General features: G+C 50.8%; 1 protein-coding gene across 7 annotated transcripts in view; it reads left to right on the top strand.

The window, feature by feature from the left end:
• SLC37A1 (solute carrier family 37 member 1) overlaps window positions 1-17,874 on the top strand; it is an 80,223-nt gene that overhangs the window by 23,630 nt on the left and 38,719 nt on the right. For all 7 annotated transcript variants that reach the window (XM_072739746.1, XM_072739744.1, XM_072739747.1 and 4 more), the window contains 3 exons: window positions 7,778-7,859; window positions 15,946-16,078; window positions 16,769-16,847. In XM_072739746.1, coding sequence (XP_072595847.1) covers window positions 7,778-7,859; window positions 15,946-16,078; window positions 16,769-16,847 — 294 coding nt within the window. The remainder of the gene's footprint in view (window positions 1-7,777; window positions 7,860-15,945; window positions 16,079-16,768; window positions 16,848-17,874) is intronic.

Raw genomic sequence — 17,874 nt, 5'->3', positions numbered from 1 at the left:
ATGCCCTGGATCCAGTAGTCTTGGTGACTCAGTGGTCTTGGGAAAGTTCATGATGACTCCACCCAGTCACTCCTCAGATGTTATCTATTGTGCTGGGAGACTCCAAAGAAATCATTAACTCCAGGAGGTTTACGAGGAGGACATCTGTTATCTGTTCTGTAACAGCTGTGTAAGGCAGGGTGTGGGTCCTAGCAAAAATAGAAGCAGGAAAAAGGGAGGGAAAGCAGTTTTTTTTGGGGGTCCCTTTAGTTTTCCTGCCTCAGTAGGTGGGTAAGTCTCAGGACTTTCGGGTCCAGTGTGGCTCCCGACAGAGAGCCTGAGGCTCTGCTCCCATGGCCTTTCTCGTACAGCCCATGTCCCCCAGGAGGCAGGCTGGGACCCAGGGTGGCCACTGGTCTCTGTCCTGGGATGCTGAGTCTTGGGTGGAGTAAGCCTGGGTCGAGGGTCTGTTGGATGCAGCTAGTCCAGCTGGGGCCAGGGCTCAGCCAGCAGACACACCTTCACTTTCTGCCTCATTTGCTTCTCCCTCCACCCCCTGTGTGTGTATATATATGAGTGTGTGTGCATGTGTGTGTATGTAGAGGTACGTATACACACACACACACACACACATTTTTTTCCTGAATCGTTTGAGAATGACTTGGAGGCATTATGCCCTTTTATTTCTAAATATATTGGTGTGGATTTGCTATGAATAAGGTGCTGTCCTGTAACTGTGCATGAAGGTCAGAATCCGGAAACAGCATGGATGTGATACCGGGATCTAATCCACAGTCCACATCCAGAAGTCCTAGCAGATGTGCCCTGATGCCTTGTGCAGCCTCCCCTGGTCCAGGACCCCACCCACAATCACATGTTGTGTCCAAGTTGTCCTGTGGGTTTGGTCTCCTTTAATCTGAAGCTGGCTCTTGGCCTTTCTTTGTCTCTCATGACCTTGACATTTTTTTTTTAAAGGTTTTATTTATTTATTCATGAGAGAGACAGAGACAGAGAGACACAGAGACACAGGCGGAGGGAGAAACAGGCTCCATGCAGCAAGCCTGAGGCGGGACTTGATCCCGGGTCTCCAGGATCACACCCTGGGCTGAAGGCGGTGCTAAACCGCTGAGCCACCCAGGCTGCTCATGACCTTGACATTTTTTTTTTAATTTTTTTTTATTTTTTATTATTTATGATAGTCACAGAGAGAGAGAGAGGCAGAGACACAGGCAGAGGGAGAAGCAGGCTCCATGCACCGGGAGCCCGACGTGGGATTCGATCCCGGGTCTCCAGGATCGCGCCCTGGGCCAAAGGCAGGCGCCAGACGGCTGCGCCACCCAGGGATCCCCGACCTTGACATTTTTGAAGAGTACAAACCATTTATTTTGTAGACTGCCCCTTGTTTTGGACTTCTAGTATTTCCTCATGATTAGATTCAGCTCACGCTTTTCTGTCGGGAACACCACAAATGGGGGATAACTTCTCACTGCTGGTGAAGGAGCTACGAGTGTGGGTGCAGGAGGGGCTGAATGCACCAGGTGCTGTTGGCTTGGAAATAACGTTACCAGGGAGAGCTGGAGAGAAGGGCGGAGAAATAGATACCTGTGGTTGCATGTGTGTCTGGTGTGCTTTTGTGTGTGTTGTGTTTGGGGTGTGTGTGGTGTGTTTGCTGTGTACGTGTGTGTCGTGTGCTGTGTGGGGGGGTTGTGTGGGTTGTGTGTGAGTCACAGGCCCTACCTCTGCCTGCTAAGAGGCCCGTGGTGTTCCCGCAGTACCTTGGCAGCGGTGAGCACAACGGGTGCCGGATCTTGGTCTCTATGTGCCATCTCCCATGCAGGGAGCCAGGTGTCCTTGGACACTGAGCCGAAGTCAGGGCTGGGCCATCAGGCAAAGTAGGATGAGTCAGGAATATTTTGTACCAGAAAATAAGGAGATCCTAGAACATGAAGGGCTCTCGCTGGCTAAATCTGGAGTGATTTGAAATTTAAAATAAATGATACTGGTGACAGATTAGCCTGTTGAGTAAAATAAGAACCCCATGAGCTGGCACTGCTGTAAATAAGTGCATGCACGAGTGGGAGAGAGGAAGCCCCTCGCCAGAGGATGCCAGCTGCTAAGTAGAGCTGCAGGGCCAGCATTGGGCCACCGTTCCATGACCCTCAGGATCGCAGCTTCACATCAGTCTCCAGTGGACACACTCTGTGGGGGAGTCTGGAAGGACAGGGTAGCCACGTCAGCTCCAAGTATGTCCCCACAGACTCCCTGTTAATCACGTAGAGGGAAAAAGTGTCGCTTCCCTGAGGGACAGACAGGGGCAGATAGCCCCTTACCAGGTGGTCAGTGCCAGTGGCACCGACATCGTGTCTCTGCTTTAGGATGCTCCAGAAAGGACTCACATCATAGCTGTGTGTGGTTTCATTGTTCCCCAATTAAGGGCATCTTTGGACTAATTTTTATGCAGGATCCTACTGCTCAGGTACTCTCACCTAAAGCGTTTATTTCTCATTTGCTTGTGACTTCAATAAATAACACTGACGTGGAAACAGATACTGTGCCCCACATCTCTCAGATTGAAGCATGCTGTTGTTCACCTGGGAACACGTGTGATGTTCAAGAACGTGGCTAAGGAGAGTCTGGGGTGCACACCTGTCCTGTGCTGTCATCGCTGAGATGCGCTTTTTTTTTTTTTGCTAGAATCTTGGCATGAACCCCAGCGCTGTTCTTGTAGCGTGCTTGCGGATGTGAACAAGGCTACCGCTAGACATAAGCACAAAGCAAGCGCCATGCCGAGGAGCGGAAGGGTTCTGTAGCGCATTTGTAATCATGCGTGTTATATTGCCAGACCTAAATGTGACACCAAACAAACATGTAGGTATCGGATCACGTTAGTGTCCTGGGGCTGCTGGGACAGCACCACCCACGGTGGGGCCTCACAGGGCACAGGCTGCAAGTCAGAGATCCAGGTGTGGGCAGGGCTGTGCACCTCTGAAGGCTCCAGGGAAGGGTCCCTCCTGCCTCTTCCAGCTTCTGGGGTGCTGGCAGTCCCTGGCCTTCCGTATCGTGGCTCTGCCTCTGCGGTCATGTGGAGGTCTTCACACGGCCTTCATAAGGACATCAGTCATTGGATTTAGGATCTCGTGTGATCTGAGGTCATATGTGGGTTCAGTAGGACCTCAACTTAACTGATTATATCCACAGGACTTGGTTTCCATGGTTCTGAGGTTTTTGGATGGACTTGAATTTGGCGGGGGTGGGGGTGGGGACAGGATTTAGCCCAGTGCAAAATGGATAATAGGAAATAAATACTATCCACAATCCTGCTTCATAAATGATAAAGGAAAACAAAGCGAGGATAGAATTAATTACAACGTGGGAAAAGGAGTCTGGAGGGTCGTATAGACCTCCGGTCCCATAACCCTGGCTAGTCCCGCAGAAGTGAAATGTCTGCTCACTCTCTAGGACAGGTGTATCGATGTGACTGCTGTGCTCAGAACCTTCTGGAAGGGAAAAGGCAGCCTGAACCGCTGGCTCTTATCCTCCTCTAATCCTACATAAACAAGATAAGGAAAGGAAGAGAGGAAGGACAGAGAAATAGAGAAACTAGGGTCAGTCCTGACACCAGCCAAATAGAAGATAGGGCTTCCTGTTTAGTAGGAGACTTAGAGTCTGTGTCCAGGAGAATTCTAGTTTGCTATGTAGGTTCACCCTTTGCTCTGACTGCGGGACAGCTTCTCTCAGAGTGCCCTGCCAGCCTGTAGGCACTTAGCTCCCCAAAGAGGCTGATTCATCGAGGAAAGTGCAATTCAGTCCAGAAGCATGTACTGCCCCCACCCCGTGGCCCCTGTGCTCATGGGGCATCCCCCAGCAAGGGCAGTCAGGGAAACCACCTTCACCCCCACTGGGCCCTCGCTGGTGAGACCTCCATGCAGGGACTGTCCATTAGAAGATGGGGACAGAGGCCCAGAGGTGAGAGTGGAGGCCCAGGTTGGCCACTAAGGCCCGAAAACTTAGACTTTACCATCAAGGAATACTGGGGGCATGAGGGCCCCTGGGGATCTGCAGACATTTTCTGGACACAGAGGAGCTCTTTATTTCTGGATTTAGTCTATTTATAAATTTGTTAATGTATTTAATAAGAATCAAATATTTGTGCATAGAATATTCTGTTTATGTCTAGGTAGAGACCAGAGAGTGTGAACCCAAGGCCGGTTGAAGTAGAGCCACTCTTCCGAAATCCTTAGCTGGTTGATGATGAAATTCAGATTCTCCTCCTTGATAACACACCTATGAATGGGTGTCACGTAGCTTCCTTGAGGGCTCCAGAACCTTCTCTGAGACTCTGATCTGGGAGGTCCTGGGGCTGCCTCAGTCCCAGAACTTTGTTCTATGGAGGTTGGAGAAGGGAACCCTGTTGCCTGGGTGGGGTGAGCGTGCATGCCTGAGGTGGGGTGAGGTGGAGCCCTGCCTCATGCCTTCTGGCGCCCATACCTCTGCCATAGGTGACTGTCCACTCCGGTGGCCGCTCTGTTTGAAAGTCACTGGCCTTTTCAAGCCAGGACCAGGCAGGCTCTTCAGGGTTACCGGCTATGCCTCCTGAAACGAGGGGCCTGCCTTGCCTTCCTGTTGGGGCCCCTGCTCTCCCCTTTTGCCAAATACTCTTCCTGCTGGCAGGTTTCCTTCCCCAAGAAACACTTTTCTAGAGAGTGGTTCAAACTTTGAGGCTGGAATAAACTTTTATCTTTTTGCTCCAGCATCTTCTTTTCTTTAGTCTCTGATTCACATTAGTCTTACTCATGGATTGCTTTTCACATAAATCAAGAATCAAGCGGGGCTTTAGGTGAGGCTTTCTTATGTCATCGGCCTTGTTCGCAGCATGTCTGCATCACTGACTTTCTCATGGAGGTCAGTGACATAGTTATATTCCTGCCTTGCTTGCATCCTTCTAAAAAGTTGCACAGACGCTAAAAGTAAAAAATAGATACGATCTTCAATGCCCAGGATACAGGCTTATAAGAAGTTTGCCGTTAATTCTGTGACAAACCAGATAATGGTTTCTTTCTGTCTACTTTGCGAACCCTGTTCATCTTCTACATCCCAAATTTCTCTTTGATTGTAGATATTTTTTAAATGAATATTTAAATAGTTTCAATTTGCAGGAAGCAAAAATGGCAAATTTTTTAAATGTAGTATTATGGTGATGTTACAAATAGGATTAATAATTGATAAAGGGCTGAGTGAATTATACACAGCATAAGACAAGTTAAAATACAGTTACAGTGTATTATTTATTTACTTTTCATCCTGTAAAGTGCACTCCTTAATCCCCACCACCTAGTTCACCCATCCCCCTGCCCACTTTCCCTCTAGTAACCATTAGTGTGATCTCTTTAGTTGGGAGTCTGTTGCTTGGTTTGTCTCTCTCTCCTTTTTTCCTCTTTGCTCATTTGTTTTGTTTCTTAAATTCCACATGAGTGAGATCATATGGTATTTGTCTTTCTCTGACTGAGTTATTTCACTTAGCATATGATACCCTCTAGCTCCGTCCATATCATTGCAAATGGCAAGATTTCATTCCTTTTTAGGGCTAATACCCCATTGTATATACATACCACCTCTTTACCCATTCATCTGTCGGTAGACGTACAGCTTCCATATCTTGGCCACTGTAGGTAATGCTGCTATAAATGTAAGGATTGCATGCATCTCTTTGTGTTTTTGTGTTTTGGGAGTAAATACCCAGTAGTGCCAATACTGGGTAGTAGGGTAGTTTTATTTTGAACTTCTTGAGGAACCGCCATACTCTTTTCCAGAGTGGCTGCACCAGCTTGCATTCCCACCAGCAGTGTTAAGAGGGTTCCCCTTTCTCCACATCCTCAACAACACTTGTTGTTTCTTGTGTTGATTTTAGCCATTCTGACAGGTGTGAGGTAGCTTCTCATTGTAGTTTTGATTTGCATTTCCCTGATGCCAGGTGATGTTGAGCATCTTTGCACATGTCTGTTGGCCATCTGTATGTCTTCTTTGGAGAAATGTCTGTTCATGTCTTCTGCCTAATTTTATATTGGATTATTTGTTGTTTGGTGTTGAGTTGTGTAAATTCTTCATGTATTTTGGGTACTGTTTATCAGATATGTCATTTGCAATGATACTCTGTAGGTTGCCTTTTAGTTTTGTTGATTGTTTCCTTCATTGTGCAGAAGCTTTCTATTTTGAGAACTCTCAGTAGTTTATTTTTGCCTTTGTTTCCCTTGCCTCAGGAGACCTACCTAGAAAAATGTTGCTACAGCCAATGTCAGAGAAAGTACCTCATGTGCTCCCTTTAAGGATTTTTATCTCTTCAGACCAGTATCTCATGAATATACATGTGAAAGTCCTCAACAAAATATTAGCAAACCAAATCCAACAATATCAGAAATATCATATCCCAGAATCAAGTGGGATTTATTCCTTGGATACAAACATAGTTCAGTTTTCACAAAACAATCAATGTGATATGGTGCATCAATAGGAGAAAGTATAAAAACCATATGATCATTTCAATAGATGCAGAAAAAGCCCTTGGCAAAGTATAACATCCACTCATGATAAAAACCCTCAACAAAGTAGGTCTAGAGGACTATGCCTCAACATAATAAAGGCCTTATATGAAAAACCCACAGTGAACGTCACAATTAAGGGGGAAAAACTGAGAGCTTTTCCCCTAAGGCAAAGAAGACAAGGATGTCCATTCTCACCACTGTTATTCAACATAGTCCTGGAAGTCCTAGCCACAGCAGATAACGAAAAGAAATAAGAGGCGTCCAAATTGGTAAGGAAGAAATAAAACTCTCACTATCTGCAAATGACATGGTACTATGTATAGAAAACTTGAAAAGGCTCCTCCAAAAACTGCTAGAACTGATACATAAATTCAGAAAAGTCCAGGAAAATAAATTAACATCCAGAAATCCATTGCATCTCTATACACTAATAATGAAGCAGCAGAAAGTGAAATTAAGAAAACAATCTCATTTACAATTGTACCCAAAACAATAAAGTATCTACAAATAAACTTAACCAAAGAGGTAAAAAATCTATACTCTGAAAACTGTAACACACTGATGAAAGAAATCGAAGAAGACACAAATAAATGGAAGGACATCCCATGCTCATGGATTGGAAGAACAAATACTATTAAAATGTGTATACCCCCCAAAGCAATCTAGATTCAGTGCAGTCCCTGTCAAAATATCAGCAGCATTTCTCACAGAGCTGGAACAAACAATCCTAACCATTGTATGGAACCACGGAAGACCCTGAATTGCCAAAGCGATCTTGAAAAAGAAAAAAGTGGCGGCATCACAGTCCCAGATTTCAAGGCGCACTACAAAGCTGGAGGGATCAGAACAGTATGGTACTGGCGCAGACGCATAGATCAGTGGTATGGACTGGAGAGCCCAGAAATAAATCCATGATTATACATAGTCAATTAATCTTCAAAAAAGGAGGCAAGAATATGCAACAGGAAAAAGTCTCTTCAACAAATGCTGTTGGGGAAACTGGACAGCCCCATGCAGGAGAATGAAACTGGACCACTTTCTTACACCAAACAAAAAAGATAAACTCAGAATGGATGCAAGACCTAAATGTGAGACCTGAAACCATAAAAATCCTGGAAGAGAGCACAGGCACTGATGTCTCTGACAGCGGCCCTCGCAACATGCTTCTAGATATGTCTCTGGAGGCAAGGGGAATATAATGTATTCTTAACGAATTTTATTTTACGTCACCCTCTACCTACCTCTGCTTTGTGTTTCAGGTACAGAGCCTTCATTTTTATTTTGACATTTTTGCTGTATGCAAGTTTCCACCTGTCCCGAAAGCCTATCAGCATAGTTAAGGTAAGAAATCACAAAAAGCCCCCTGTTTCATATCCTGCCTGCAGTTTCTGTAAGGAGGCAGAGGTCCCTTTAGGAGCTGGTTTGGGAGTGGGGGGAGGGTGTGGGGGGATATGGAGGGTGTAGGGGAGGGCGGTGAGATAAATGGAGGAAACAGATGGTTTAGAAGCAGGTTATCCTGCTTTGTTAGTTTCTCTTTTCTGAAATGAAAATCTTGGAGACGTTTTTAGGGTTCAGCATCTTAGAGGTGATATACTTTCAGTGACACTAGTTGGTAGTTGCAGAATTCTCAAGCTTAATTAAATATTTATTCCGTCTGTGAATTTTCCCTCTGAATGTATCCAGTCTTAAACTGTTCCCCAGAGCGCCTCTACTGTTGCTGTGCTCTGATCCTAAGTCTGGCTGTGGTGGTGACTTATTATTCTTAGAACCCTGAGCTTCTGTTTGAGCAATGGGTGAGGAGGAAAGTGCTCGGCAGGCATTTAACTGCACTGTGAGAAAAGAAGATTAAATTAGACGATCCTACGTGGTAGCCAGTTATAACTGGAGAAGAAGCAGGATAATTCTTTTACCCTCAGTGGAATTACATCATTTTGCCTATAAAGTGTCAACAGGCTTGACTCTTGATTGTTGAAGGAACAAGGAAATTGTCCAGCACCAAGGTTGCTGATTGACAGCTCAATTGCCCCCTCCCTCACTTAGTCATAGGCCAGGACCCAGGTCTAGCACTGGAGTTCTGACCTCTGTGGCCACACTTCCTCCCTTCCCACTGGTGGCTGAGTGCTCGCTCTCGCCTCTCTGTCTTCAGGCCAATGGGACAGGCAATGCCGAGCCAGGCTTCGGCTTCTGCAGACAGTGTGATGTTCCCCATTCCCCAGGAATACCCAGTGTACTGAAACAGCATCCAGCTATGCAAAGAATCCTATGGTTCCTCCTTGGTCTTTAGTAATCGGGAAGCTTCCATGTCTTTTAGGTCACTTGCAGAATCCTCAAGTTTTTGATATACTGAGTTTTAATGGCTGTGGAAATGTTTGCAGAACTTTAAAAATGTGGTTTTCGAAAGAGGCACAAGAGATAGTGGGCTTTACTGCACCCAACCAGGAACTGTAACATCGCCCCAAGGACCAGCCACTACATTTATTTCTTTTTAATTTTTTTGAAGATTGTATTTATTTATTCTTGAGAGACATAGAGAGCAAGGCAGAGACACAGGCAGAGGGAAAAGCAGGCTCCCTGTGGGGACCCCGATGCAGGATTCGATCCCAGGACCCTGGGATCACGCCCTGAGCTGAAGGCAGATGCTCAACCACAGAGCCACCCAGGCACCCCAGCCACTACATTTAAATATTACCACTCACTCTCCATCTTCCTTGTTAGCGAAACATACGTACAGCTCGAGAAAAGGCTAATTATAAAAATGGAAGAGACTCTTGGAGGTCCCAGTGAGTGCTTGGGGCTGATGGAGCAAGAGGGGTTGCAGAGTCTGGGGGGGTTCCAGGATTGAGCTTGGAATGAGGAGTGGACGCCTGGAGTAGGAGGTGGAGGGTGAGCCCTCACCCTGAGGCCCCGGTTGGTGGGCAGAGGCTCTGACGGGACACAGGCAGGGTGGGGAAGGCCCGCTGGCCTCTGGAGGATCTTTGTGGCAGGACAGGACACTTGGATTTGATGTGACATCATGAGGGGCCTCACTCAGCCAAGAAGGGATGTAGCAGTGTTGCAGGCACCCTCCCGGCTCCTGTAAGGAGCTTGGGGCTTACCGATGAGCGGCGTCACGATGAAGCAGGGTCCCATCAGCCCCCCTGGAAACATTCTTTCAGTCCCAGGGTTTGTTGAAGCCCGTGGCGCCACACAGCACACCTGCTCATCACTTACCAGAGTCCCCACAGCGGCCTGGGGACTCGGGAGCCCAGTCCCCTCATGCAGGGTACTGCCAGCTCCGGTGAATTTTGTGGGGACTCTGCTTCCAACCTCTGTGCCCCGGGGCCTGCAGGGCATTGGAAGCACCCGAGTACATCCACAGCCCCACAGCTGGATTTTCTGCCACAAAGAGATTTTCACACTTTGCATCTTAGCTGTGCTTGAACGTGGATTGGCCGCACGCACAGTTTCCTAAGATAGAATGTTCCACTATGTACTTAAACTTTATAACGCCTTGCAAAGCTTTTATGTGCTCTAGCACATCTCATTTATAAAACTAGAGCTAGGGACAATTCTGGTGATGCAAGGATTACTTTGAATTATCTGTAGCCTGTATTGCTTGCCTGGAATTGATCACCAGTTGTTGTGAATTATAAAATGGTTCATATTCTTTAATAACATTTAAAGAGGGACATGACATACGTCATCTTGGTGTAGCAAAAAGAAGCAAAGGTGGCAGCGATGGAAAGGGGCTGGGAGCCCATGGGGGTGCGCACACAGCCCTCCTCCCTTCCCCCTGCCGCCCCAGCCCCGCCTCGTGATGCGGGGGACTTCAGGGGAGCCTGAGCTGCAGGCAGCCGTGTGCCCCCGCGGGCTGAGTGTGAGCGCCCAGCCCTCTCTGCACACACAGAGCCTGGAAGGAGGAAGCTAGGAAAAGCTCAGCAGCAGATGGAAGACAGCTGGGAAAGCTGGCGGTGCACACCTTGGCTTTGGGTGGGAAAGCTGCTGGCTGGAAAGGCCGGAGTCCCGTGTGAATGCTTCAGCAGAAGGCAGCTCCAGTGGAAAGTCTCAGCAGTGCCTCTTTAACTGAACAAAATCATCTTAGAATTTATGTGGAAAAATGTCCAAGAGTTAATGACCAAGGAGAGTGTGGAAAAGATAGCATTTTTAAGCCATTGTAATCTACTTTTTATGGTATTCCATGAGAACAGACCAAGAGGTCAGTGGAAGAGAATAGCAAATTCGGCATTGGTTGATGGGGGTGGCGGGAAAAGTGTAGGTTCTTTAGCAAAGGGCGTGAGCACAGCTGACTGTTCATCTAGAAGAGTAAAGTTGAATCCTTATCATCTAAAAAAATGGTTGAAGTAAAGATTTAAGTGTAATAAGTAAAAATCCAAGAACAAAATTAAGTCTGTCTTAGGGGTGTGAAGTTGGTAAACCGGAAGGAGGACGGCCAGGGTGGGTGGAGAGGTGGTTCACAGACAAGGATTCGGAATCTCGCCAAACTGGATGAGCCGTGTGCAAGCTTGTGAGTGATCACAAAGGCCAGTGGAAGGAGCACTGGATTGCCTGACACCCCACCTGACCGCACATGAGCCCTGGTCACCGGCGGCACCGGATGCAGGGCTCCAGGCCTCCCAGGAGCCTTCTGTGAACACCTGCCGAAAGTAAAAAACATGCACCCTTCAGCCTGCCCTGGGACTCTCACCCGTGAGAATGAAAGGGTCCGTTCTTAGAATCTGCATGGGTGCCTCATTGTAGCACGGCTTACGTTAAAAAAAGCCAAAAGGCGGGGGAGACCCTGCATATTATGTGACCCTAATCAGGTGCAAGTTTGAGTAAATTATGGCCAGTCTGTATTCTGACATGTGCAACCACTTAAAAGAATTGGGGGGGCTCCTGGCTGGCTCAGTCAGAAGAGTGTACGTGACTCTCAATCCGGGGGTTGTGAGTTCAAGCCCCGTGTTGGGCACAGAGATTCCCCCCAAAATAAAGTAAAATAAACTTTAAAAAACTAATAAATCAAAAAAATAAAAAAACAATAAATCAGTAACTAAATAAAAAAAAAAAAAAAAAAGAATTAGAGCCAAACCAGTTGACACAAAGATTTCAAAAGGGGATATTTTGAGTAAGAAGTGTTAAGGTGTACTTAAGTCTGTATGCAATGATTCCAGTTTTGAAAAATTAGCAATAAGGAGAAAGCTCCCCTCCCTCGTTCTGTACCCCGGTGTAGTGAGTGTGTGTTTGCACTGCTGCCCTATGGCACCTGTGTTCCCTCAGACCACCTGCCACACGCAGGTTGTGCTTTGGGTGCAACCAGCTGTGTGTCCTTCTCCCGCTTGTGCTGCTCTGAGCATCCCATGGACTGGGTGCTGCACAGTTCTGGAGGCTGGACGCCCCGGGCCAGGGTGCTGGTGTGGTGGGGTCCTGGTCACCGCTCTCTTCCGGCCTGCAGCTGGCTGCCTTCCTAGGTCTTCACACGGGAAGAGGCACGGGAGCTCTCTGGGGTCCCCTCTTCAAGGGCACTCACCTCGTTCATGAGGATCCCTCCCGACCTGCTCCCTCACAAAGGCCTCCAGCTCCTACCACCATCACTTGCAGGTCAGGTTGCAACACAAGAATTTGGGGGAAATAGGCATTCACACCACCACAGACACCCAAACTTCCTGTCTTTCAGGACTTCTTTCAGAGAATGCTTGAAAAGTTTTTGTAACCCAGAGCTTTCTTTTTTTTAAAAAAAAAAAAAAGATTTTATTTATTCATGAGAGACACAGTCAGAGGGAGAAGAAGGCTCCTGTGGGGAGCCTAATGTGAGACTCGATCCCAGGACCCTGGGATCACACCCTGAGCCGAAGGCAGATGCTCAACCACTGAGCCACCCCAGGCGCCCCTGTGACCCAGAGATTTATAAAAGGATAAAGGACCCGCACCACCTGGTGAACCACAGAAAGCTGACTACACATGCCCCCCCCCATGTGGATTATGTACACTCACATGTGCACACATGCATGCACGCACCCTGAGTTCTCACCGTGCATCCACCACCCCTCTCCTGGGGTTGCTGATAAGGCCTGCATCCCACTCTGACCTGCCCTTCCCACCGTCTGTCACCTCTCCACAGTTGTGACCCCTGCCTGGTCTCTGCCAGGTTGGCTTAGTGCTCAGTCACAGAGCCAGCAGTGTGGCTGTAGCCATAGGGCCAGACGGGCCTGAGGACCCAGGAGGTGGCCCACCCAGTTGTGGAATGACTGAGGGAGCACACATAGTCGCTCTGTGATGTGGCTCGGGTTCCAAGCTTAAACAGCAGTCTTCCTTAAATGTACCTCCGAGTAAGGATGTGTGTGCCTCGTGGCTGTGAGGACGAGCATGTGTGTAGAACAGCGTCGCCCTGGAAGGGCCCTGTTGCCCGCTGGTCCCACGTGGTTCCCTTTCGCTGCCCAGTGCTGGGTGGGGGCAGCGGGACGGGCTAGGGCTGCAGATGGATCTGCAGAAGGGGACAAGTACAAACACCCCGCACCCCACCCTGCCCGCCCCTGCCCCCCACCCGCATTGTTTGTGGCTCCGTGGCTGTTCTCTGGCCTCCCATCTTCTGGTCACCGTCCCCTTCCGCCCTCACCCCACCTTCCAGTCCCTGTGGCATCTGCTGTGTATTTTGTTGCTGCTGTTGCGTCGTGGGTCACATAGACGGTGATAGATGACCTCGAGGGTCGTGTACCCCGAGTGCTCCATGCCACGTAGTCTTCTGATTGCCCAGCTTTTAATGACTGCCCGGTGTCACGTGTTGATGAGTTCATGTTATCTGTCGAAGCACTCCGTAAAAATTGGCAAAGGCAACTGCTTTTGGGACAATAAGGACTAGCCCCCTAATGCTGTCACATTGTGACATGCGAGCCCGTCACCTGCTGAGCATTTTTCTGATCAGCTCATCTTGGTCTAATTAATCCGTAATTTTTCCTCAAACACCAGACTTGGGAATAAAACTCATTGAAATGTGAAAACATAGTAGCGTCGTTGAAAACCAGCATGTGGTGATACGAGCATCCGCAGGACCCTTTGTGCCACAGCAATATGAAGACTTGTCTTGCTTTTGTGCAGCCTTCCAGCGGCCCGGAGGGGCGGAGATGTGCTTCCAGCGGGAGGGGCTCGGTGGGGGCTGAGGCCTGGCTGTGAGTGGGGGCCCCCTGCCCATGGCTGCCAGTGACTGCGCCCTCCAAGCGGCCCTGGGAAGACTGGTCCCCACACCGTTCTCGGAGGCGGGAAGCCAGCACCTTGGCACCGAGGTCCCAGCACAGAGCCCACGGGATGAACCACACAGAAAACCTTTTCTGCTTGTTCCTGAAACAAGAAGGGACCCTTCCAACGTTTTCTGTTTCTCGCTACGGCTACTCCCTGGGACAATGACGTGATGGGAGAGGATGTGAAACCCTGCGTGGAGCAGTGGTCTGCAGCCCCCCCTGCGCCCACATAAGCCCCCGCACGAGCTCCTCAGCAGGCTGGTCCTCCCCCAGCCAGCCTGAGCTTTCTCTGTGGGACGTGAACCGGGAGGACCGTGCTGCTCAGGGTCGGGCCCAGGGAAAGGCTGACTTCTGCTGGTAAACAGGAGGAGCCACGCATAAAATCAGGGGAATGGGGAACGCGTGCAGGAAGAGGGGCTCGGCCTCCCCAGCCTCCCTCCATGTTCGCGGCCACATCCGACGGGGCGAGCCTGGAGCACAGGCAGGGGCAGAGGAGGCTGAGTAATCCAAGGCGGGAGACAAGAAAGCTATTTTGCAGAGACTTAACTGAGCTTGTAAAGCGGAGCCCTCAGCTAATTTTTAGGGCAGAGTCTGAATTTCCAGCAGCTCGCCCAGTGCTGACGACAAAGCCACAGGACCACAAGGTGGCCGAGTCCCGTGTGCCGTGCCAGGTCCCAGCGGCGTGTGTCCATGCAGAGCCAGTAGGTGTCCAGACCAGGATGACCACAGCCCTGGCAAGGGCAGCCGTTCGGAGGTCATCAGCCTCTTTGGTGACTGCCTCCTGAAGAAACGGGTGCCAGCAAAGGAGGGCGGTAGGCAGGACTCCGGCTGCCCCCCACCCGCTGCACCACGGCAGAGCTCTGTGCCCCCTGTCCTGTGTCCCAACCTGGGGGGATGCTCCTCCTGGGGCCTGCTTTCCTCATGCCCCCCAGGCCCCCTGCCTCTCTCAGGTGGCCGCTCAGTAAGGAATGCCCTGTAGAGCCCCCGCTCCCACTAAGGACCACCTCCCTGACCTTGAAGATGTCTTCTGTCTGCCCTCAATCTGGAAGATTGCTTCCTCCGAGCCACTTGGAGTGAAAAACCCAGAAAACCCACAGCAGGTGGCAGGGAGCTGAATGGCAGACTGACAGGTGCATGGACGCTCCCCTGTAACAAGATGGGTCCCGGTGTCGCGTGGCCCTTTTCTGGAAGTGGGGCTCCTCTCCCTAAGGAACATCCCCTGTGCCCTGCACACGGCCCCCGTGACCACCCCTGCAACTCTTCCTGGCACCTCCAAGCCCCAGTGCCAAGGCCATTTTTCCTCGAGGGTGCCTAGTCCCAAGCACGGTGTTGGAACGTGGTGTCCAGCACCGTGGGTCCCTGTAGGAGTTCTGGGGGTGAGGAGGGGCAGCCCTGTCCACAGGCGGGTGCACAGGCAGGGCGAGAGCGGCTTGCCCGGGCCCCCACACCCGTCAGCCAGAGAGCTCCCGGGCCTCGCGCTCCTTCCCCCAGAGGGCCTGTGTCCCTGGCATGCCTGCCGGCTTTGCGGACAGCCTGCTGGGCTGGTGGCCTTCTGCCCCGGCTGTTTAGTGGTTTTACTGAGGTATGATTTGCACACAGTAGTGTCCCCAGATCTTAAGTGTCTAGCCTGTCAAATATTTACATGCTCACTCTGGAAGTCGTCACCTTGCCTAAGGTCAGGCTCCCTTCCAGCTCCAGTGCCCATGTGCCCTGTCCCCCATCACTATGCTCCTTCAGGTGACTCCAGGTCCCACTAGCGCCACCGAGGGTTCAATGCCTGTTCTCCGGGGTCATAGGAGTCCAGCCATTGGCACTCCTCGCTTCTGTTGTTGGGGGAGAGGTCCTCACCGTCGCGTGGACCTGTGGCTTGTTCTCTTGTTTTGCTGGGCAGTGTTTGCTTGTCTGAATCTAGCAGGACGGCACCATTCTTCACCGTGGGCAGGTGGTGCCAGGACGGCGATGGCGGCAGGCAGCTTCCAGCTCTGTGGCTGCTCAGAGCCACCGTCTTCAGGGCCGTGTGTGTGTGTGTGTGTGTGTGTGTGTGTGTCGCGGAGGGTCCGACAAGCCTCAGTCCCAGGGGCACTCTGCAGGTCCTGCAGGAGGGACCTCACCCCCCAGGACATGGTTGCCCTAGGAGGGCTTTCTGCTGCGAGCCCACCAAGCCTCACCTGAGTGCCCTTTCTCTCTCTGGCCTCTGACACCCGCGGGTGTCCCAGGGCGAGCTCCACAGGTACTGCACTGCCCTGCACGGGGAGGAGGTCGAATTCAAAAGCCAGAGCCAGAAAGCCAGTGGCACCCCCTCCCACCGGCCAGCAGACAACGAGACGGACTGCAGCTGGGCCCCGTTTGGTGAGTTGTCCATCCTCCCCGCCACCTGGCGCACTCGATTCCAGAAGCATCCATCCTTTGGCTCCTCCACGGCTGGGTGGGGGTGCACAGAGAGCTGGGGCCCTGCCGGACTCCCGGCCTGGCCCATCTGAGCCGCAGTAACCACGTGCTCCAGTGTGACCGCCTCTCCCGGGACAGCTGTCGCCTGTCAAGTGGCCCTCCTTCCACAGCTGCTGTGTCTGTGGCATCTGTGCTGCCACCTGACAGATTCTCATCCTGGGAGATCTGCTGAAGAAACCTTGTACTTTGTGTCGAAGCTGAGAGAGGGTTTGCAGGGCATCCACCGTGGTGGACAGACGGGGGACCCCCAGAGGCACGGGGCGGGGGCTGCAGAGGAGGAGCCAGCCTCACGCCCGAGGCCGACTGAACACACCACAGGCCCCCTGTGAGCCGTGGGGATTTCCTCTGATCCAGATAGTGTTTATTTAGTATTTGAAAATGTGGCAACTTTCTTTCCCTTTGTCAAGAAGCCAACCAGAAGATGTTCCGCTACATTTCCTGTGCTTGAAACGACCCCATCCTCCTCCTGAGCGCACCGCCCAACTGTACAGGGCGCGTGTTTGTTTTATGGTCCTGGCCCAGAACATAAACCAGGATTGAGTGAAAAGTAAACAGTACTCACCGCTTCCTGTTGATTTGTTTCCCGTGTAGACCAGGATAACTACCAGCAGCTGCTCGGGGCCCTGGATTACTCGTTCCTGTGCGCATATGCCATTGGCATGTACCTGAGGTAGGTCCACTTGGGTTCTCTTGCTGGTTCTTGTCTGTTCAGAGCAGAACGTGTCTGCAGGTTGCTTCCCTTCCCGTTTCTTCTCAGAGACAAGGGCAAAGGGAAAGCCGGCGTGTGCAGACTGCTCTGGTGGTCAAGGCATGACCCCACAGCTACGCACTGAGGCGTCCCAGGTATTGTGCTGATCAGGGCGGACCATGCAGGGATGGTGCTCAGGGCCGTGGGCTTTCAGATGCACCGTGAACCCTGATGTGGTCACCAAGAGACAGGGTGCTGGTAGCTCCCAAGGATGTTCTGCAGAGCGCATCCTCGCCTCTGGCCTCTGGGACTGCGGTCTGTTCACACTCCCAGATCGCCAGCGTCAGAGCTGTTCATACAGTGTGCGCTGGGGATGGGCCCCAGGGTGCCCAGCTCGGCCCAGCGGAGCGCCTCACTGCCCTATGTGTACTTGGGGCATGGACCCCAGAAGCACGCTGCTGGGAATGAATCCTGACTCTAGCACCAGCTCACAAGGCTTTGGGCAAGTTACTGCCCTTCTGTGGGCCTCAGTTTCCTATTTGTGAAATGGGGAGAATGGTAGCCAATTCACAGGTTTATGGTGAGGACTAAATGAGCTAATACACATAGGATTCTCAGAACAGAGCCGGCCTATGGAGTGTTCCCAGCATCTCTACACGTGATCATTACCCCATTCTGAATTGACCTAGGAAGGCGGGAATGGCACACGTGACGGCTGGTTCAAAAGAAGCTTTTGTAGGAAAACGAGAGATCTGCAGAACTTTGAGTATCTTGGGGGTCCCCGTAAGTGGTTCCTTCCTTCCCTGATATCCACCCAGAGTGTGGCATCATCTAGACCTGTCCCCCACCCCAGCTCAGGGCAGCTGGTGGGTGGTCGGTGCCCCCCCAAGCGGTTTCTGTTGAGGGAGTGGATGCTCTTTGCTTTATTGTGTTTGTGTAGCGCTGCAGAGCATGTTTGAACGAATGAATAAGGATGGATTCGGAAGCCTGCTGTGTGCTGCACACAACA

Source organism: Vulpes vulpes, chromosome 15, assembly GCF_048418805.1.
Source record: "Vulpes vulpes isolate BD-2025 chromosome 15, VulVul3, whole genome shotgun sequence".
Lineage (NCBI taxonomy): Eukaryota > Metazoa > Chordata > Mammalia > Carnivora > Canidae > Vulpes > Vulpes vulpes.
This window is presented reverse-complemented; position numbering and strand designations above follow the sequence as displayed.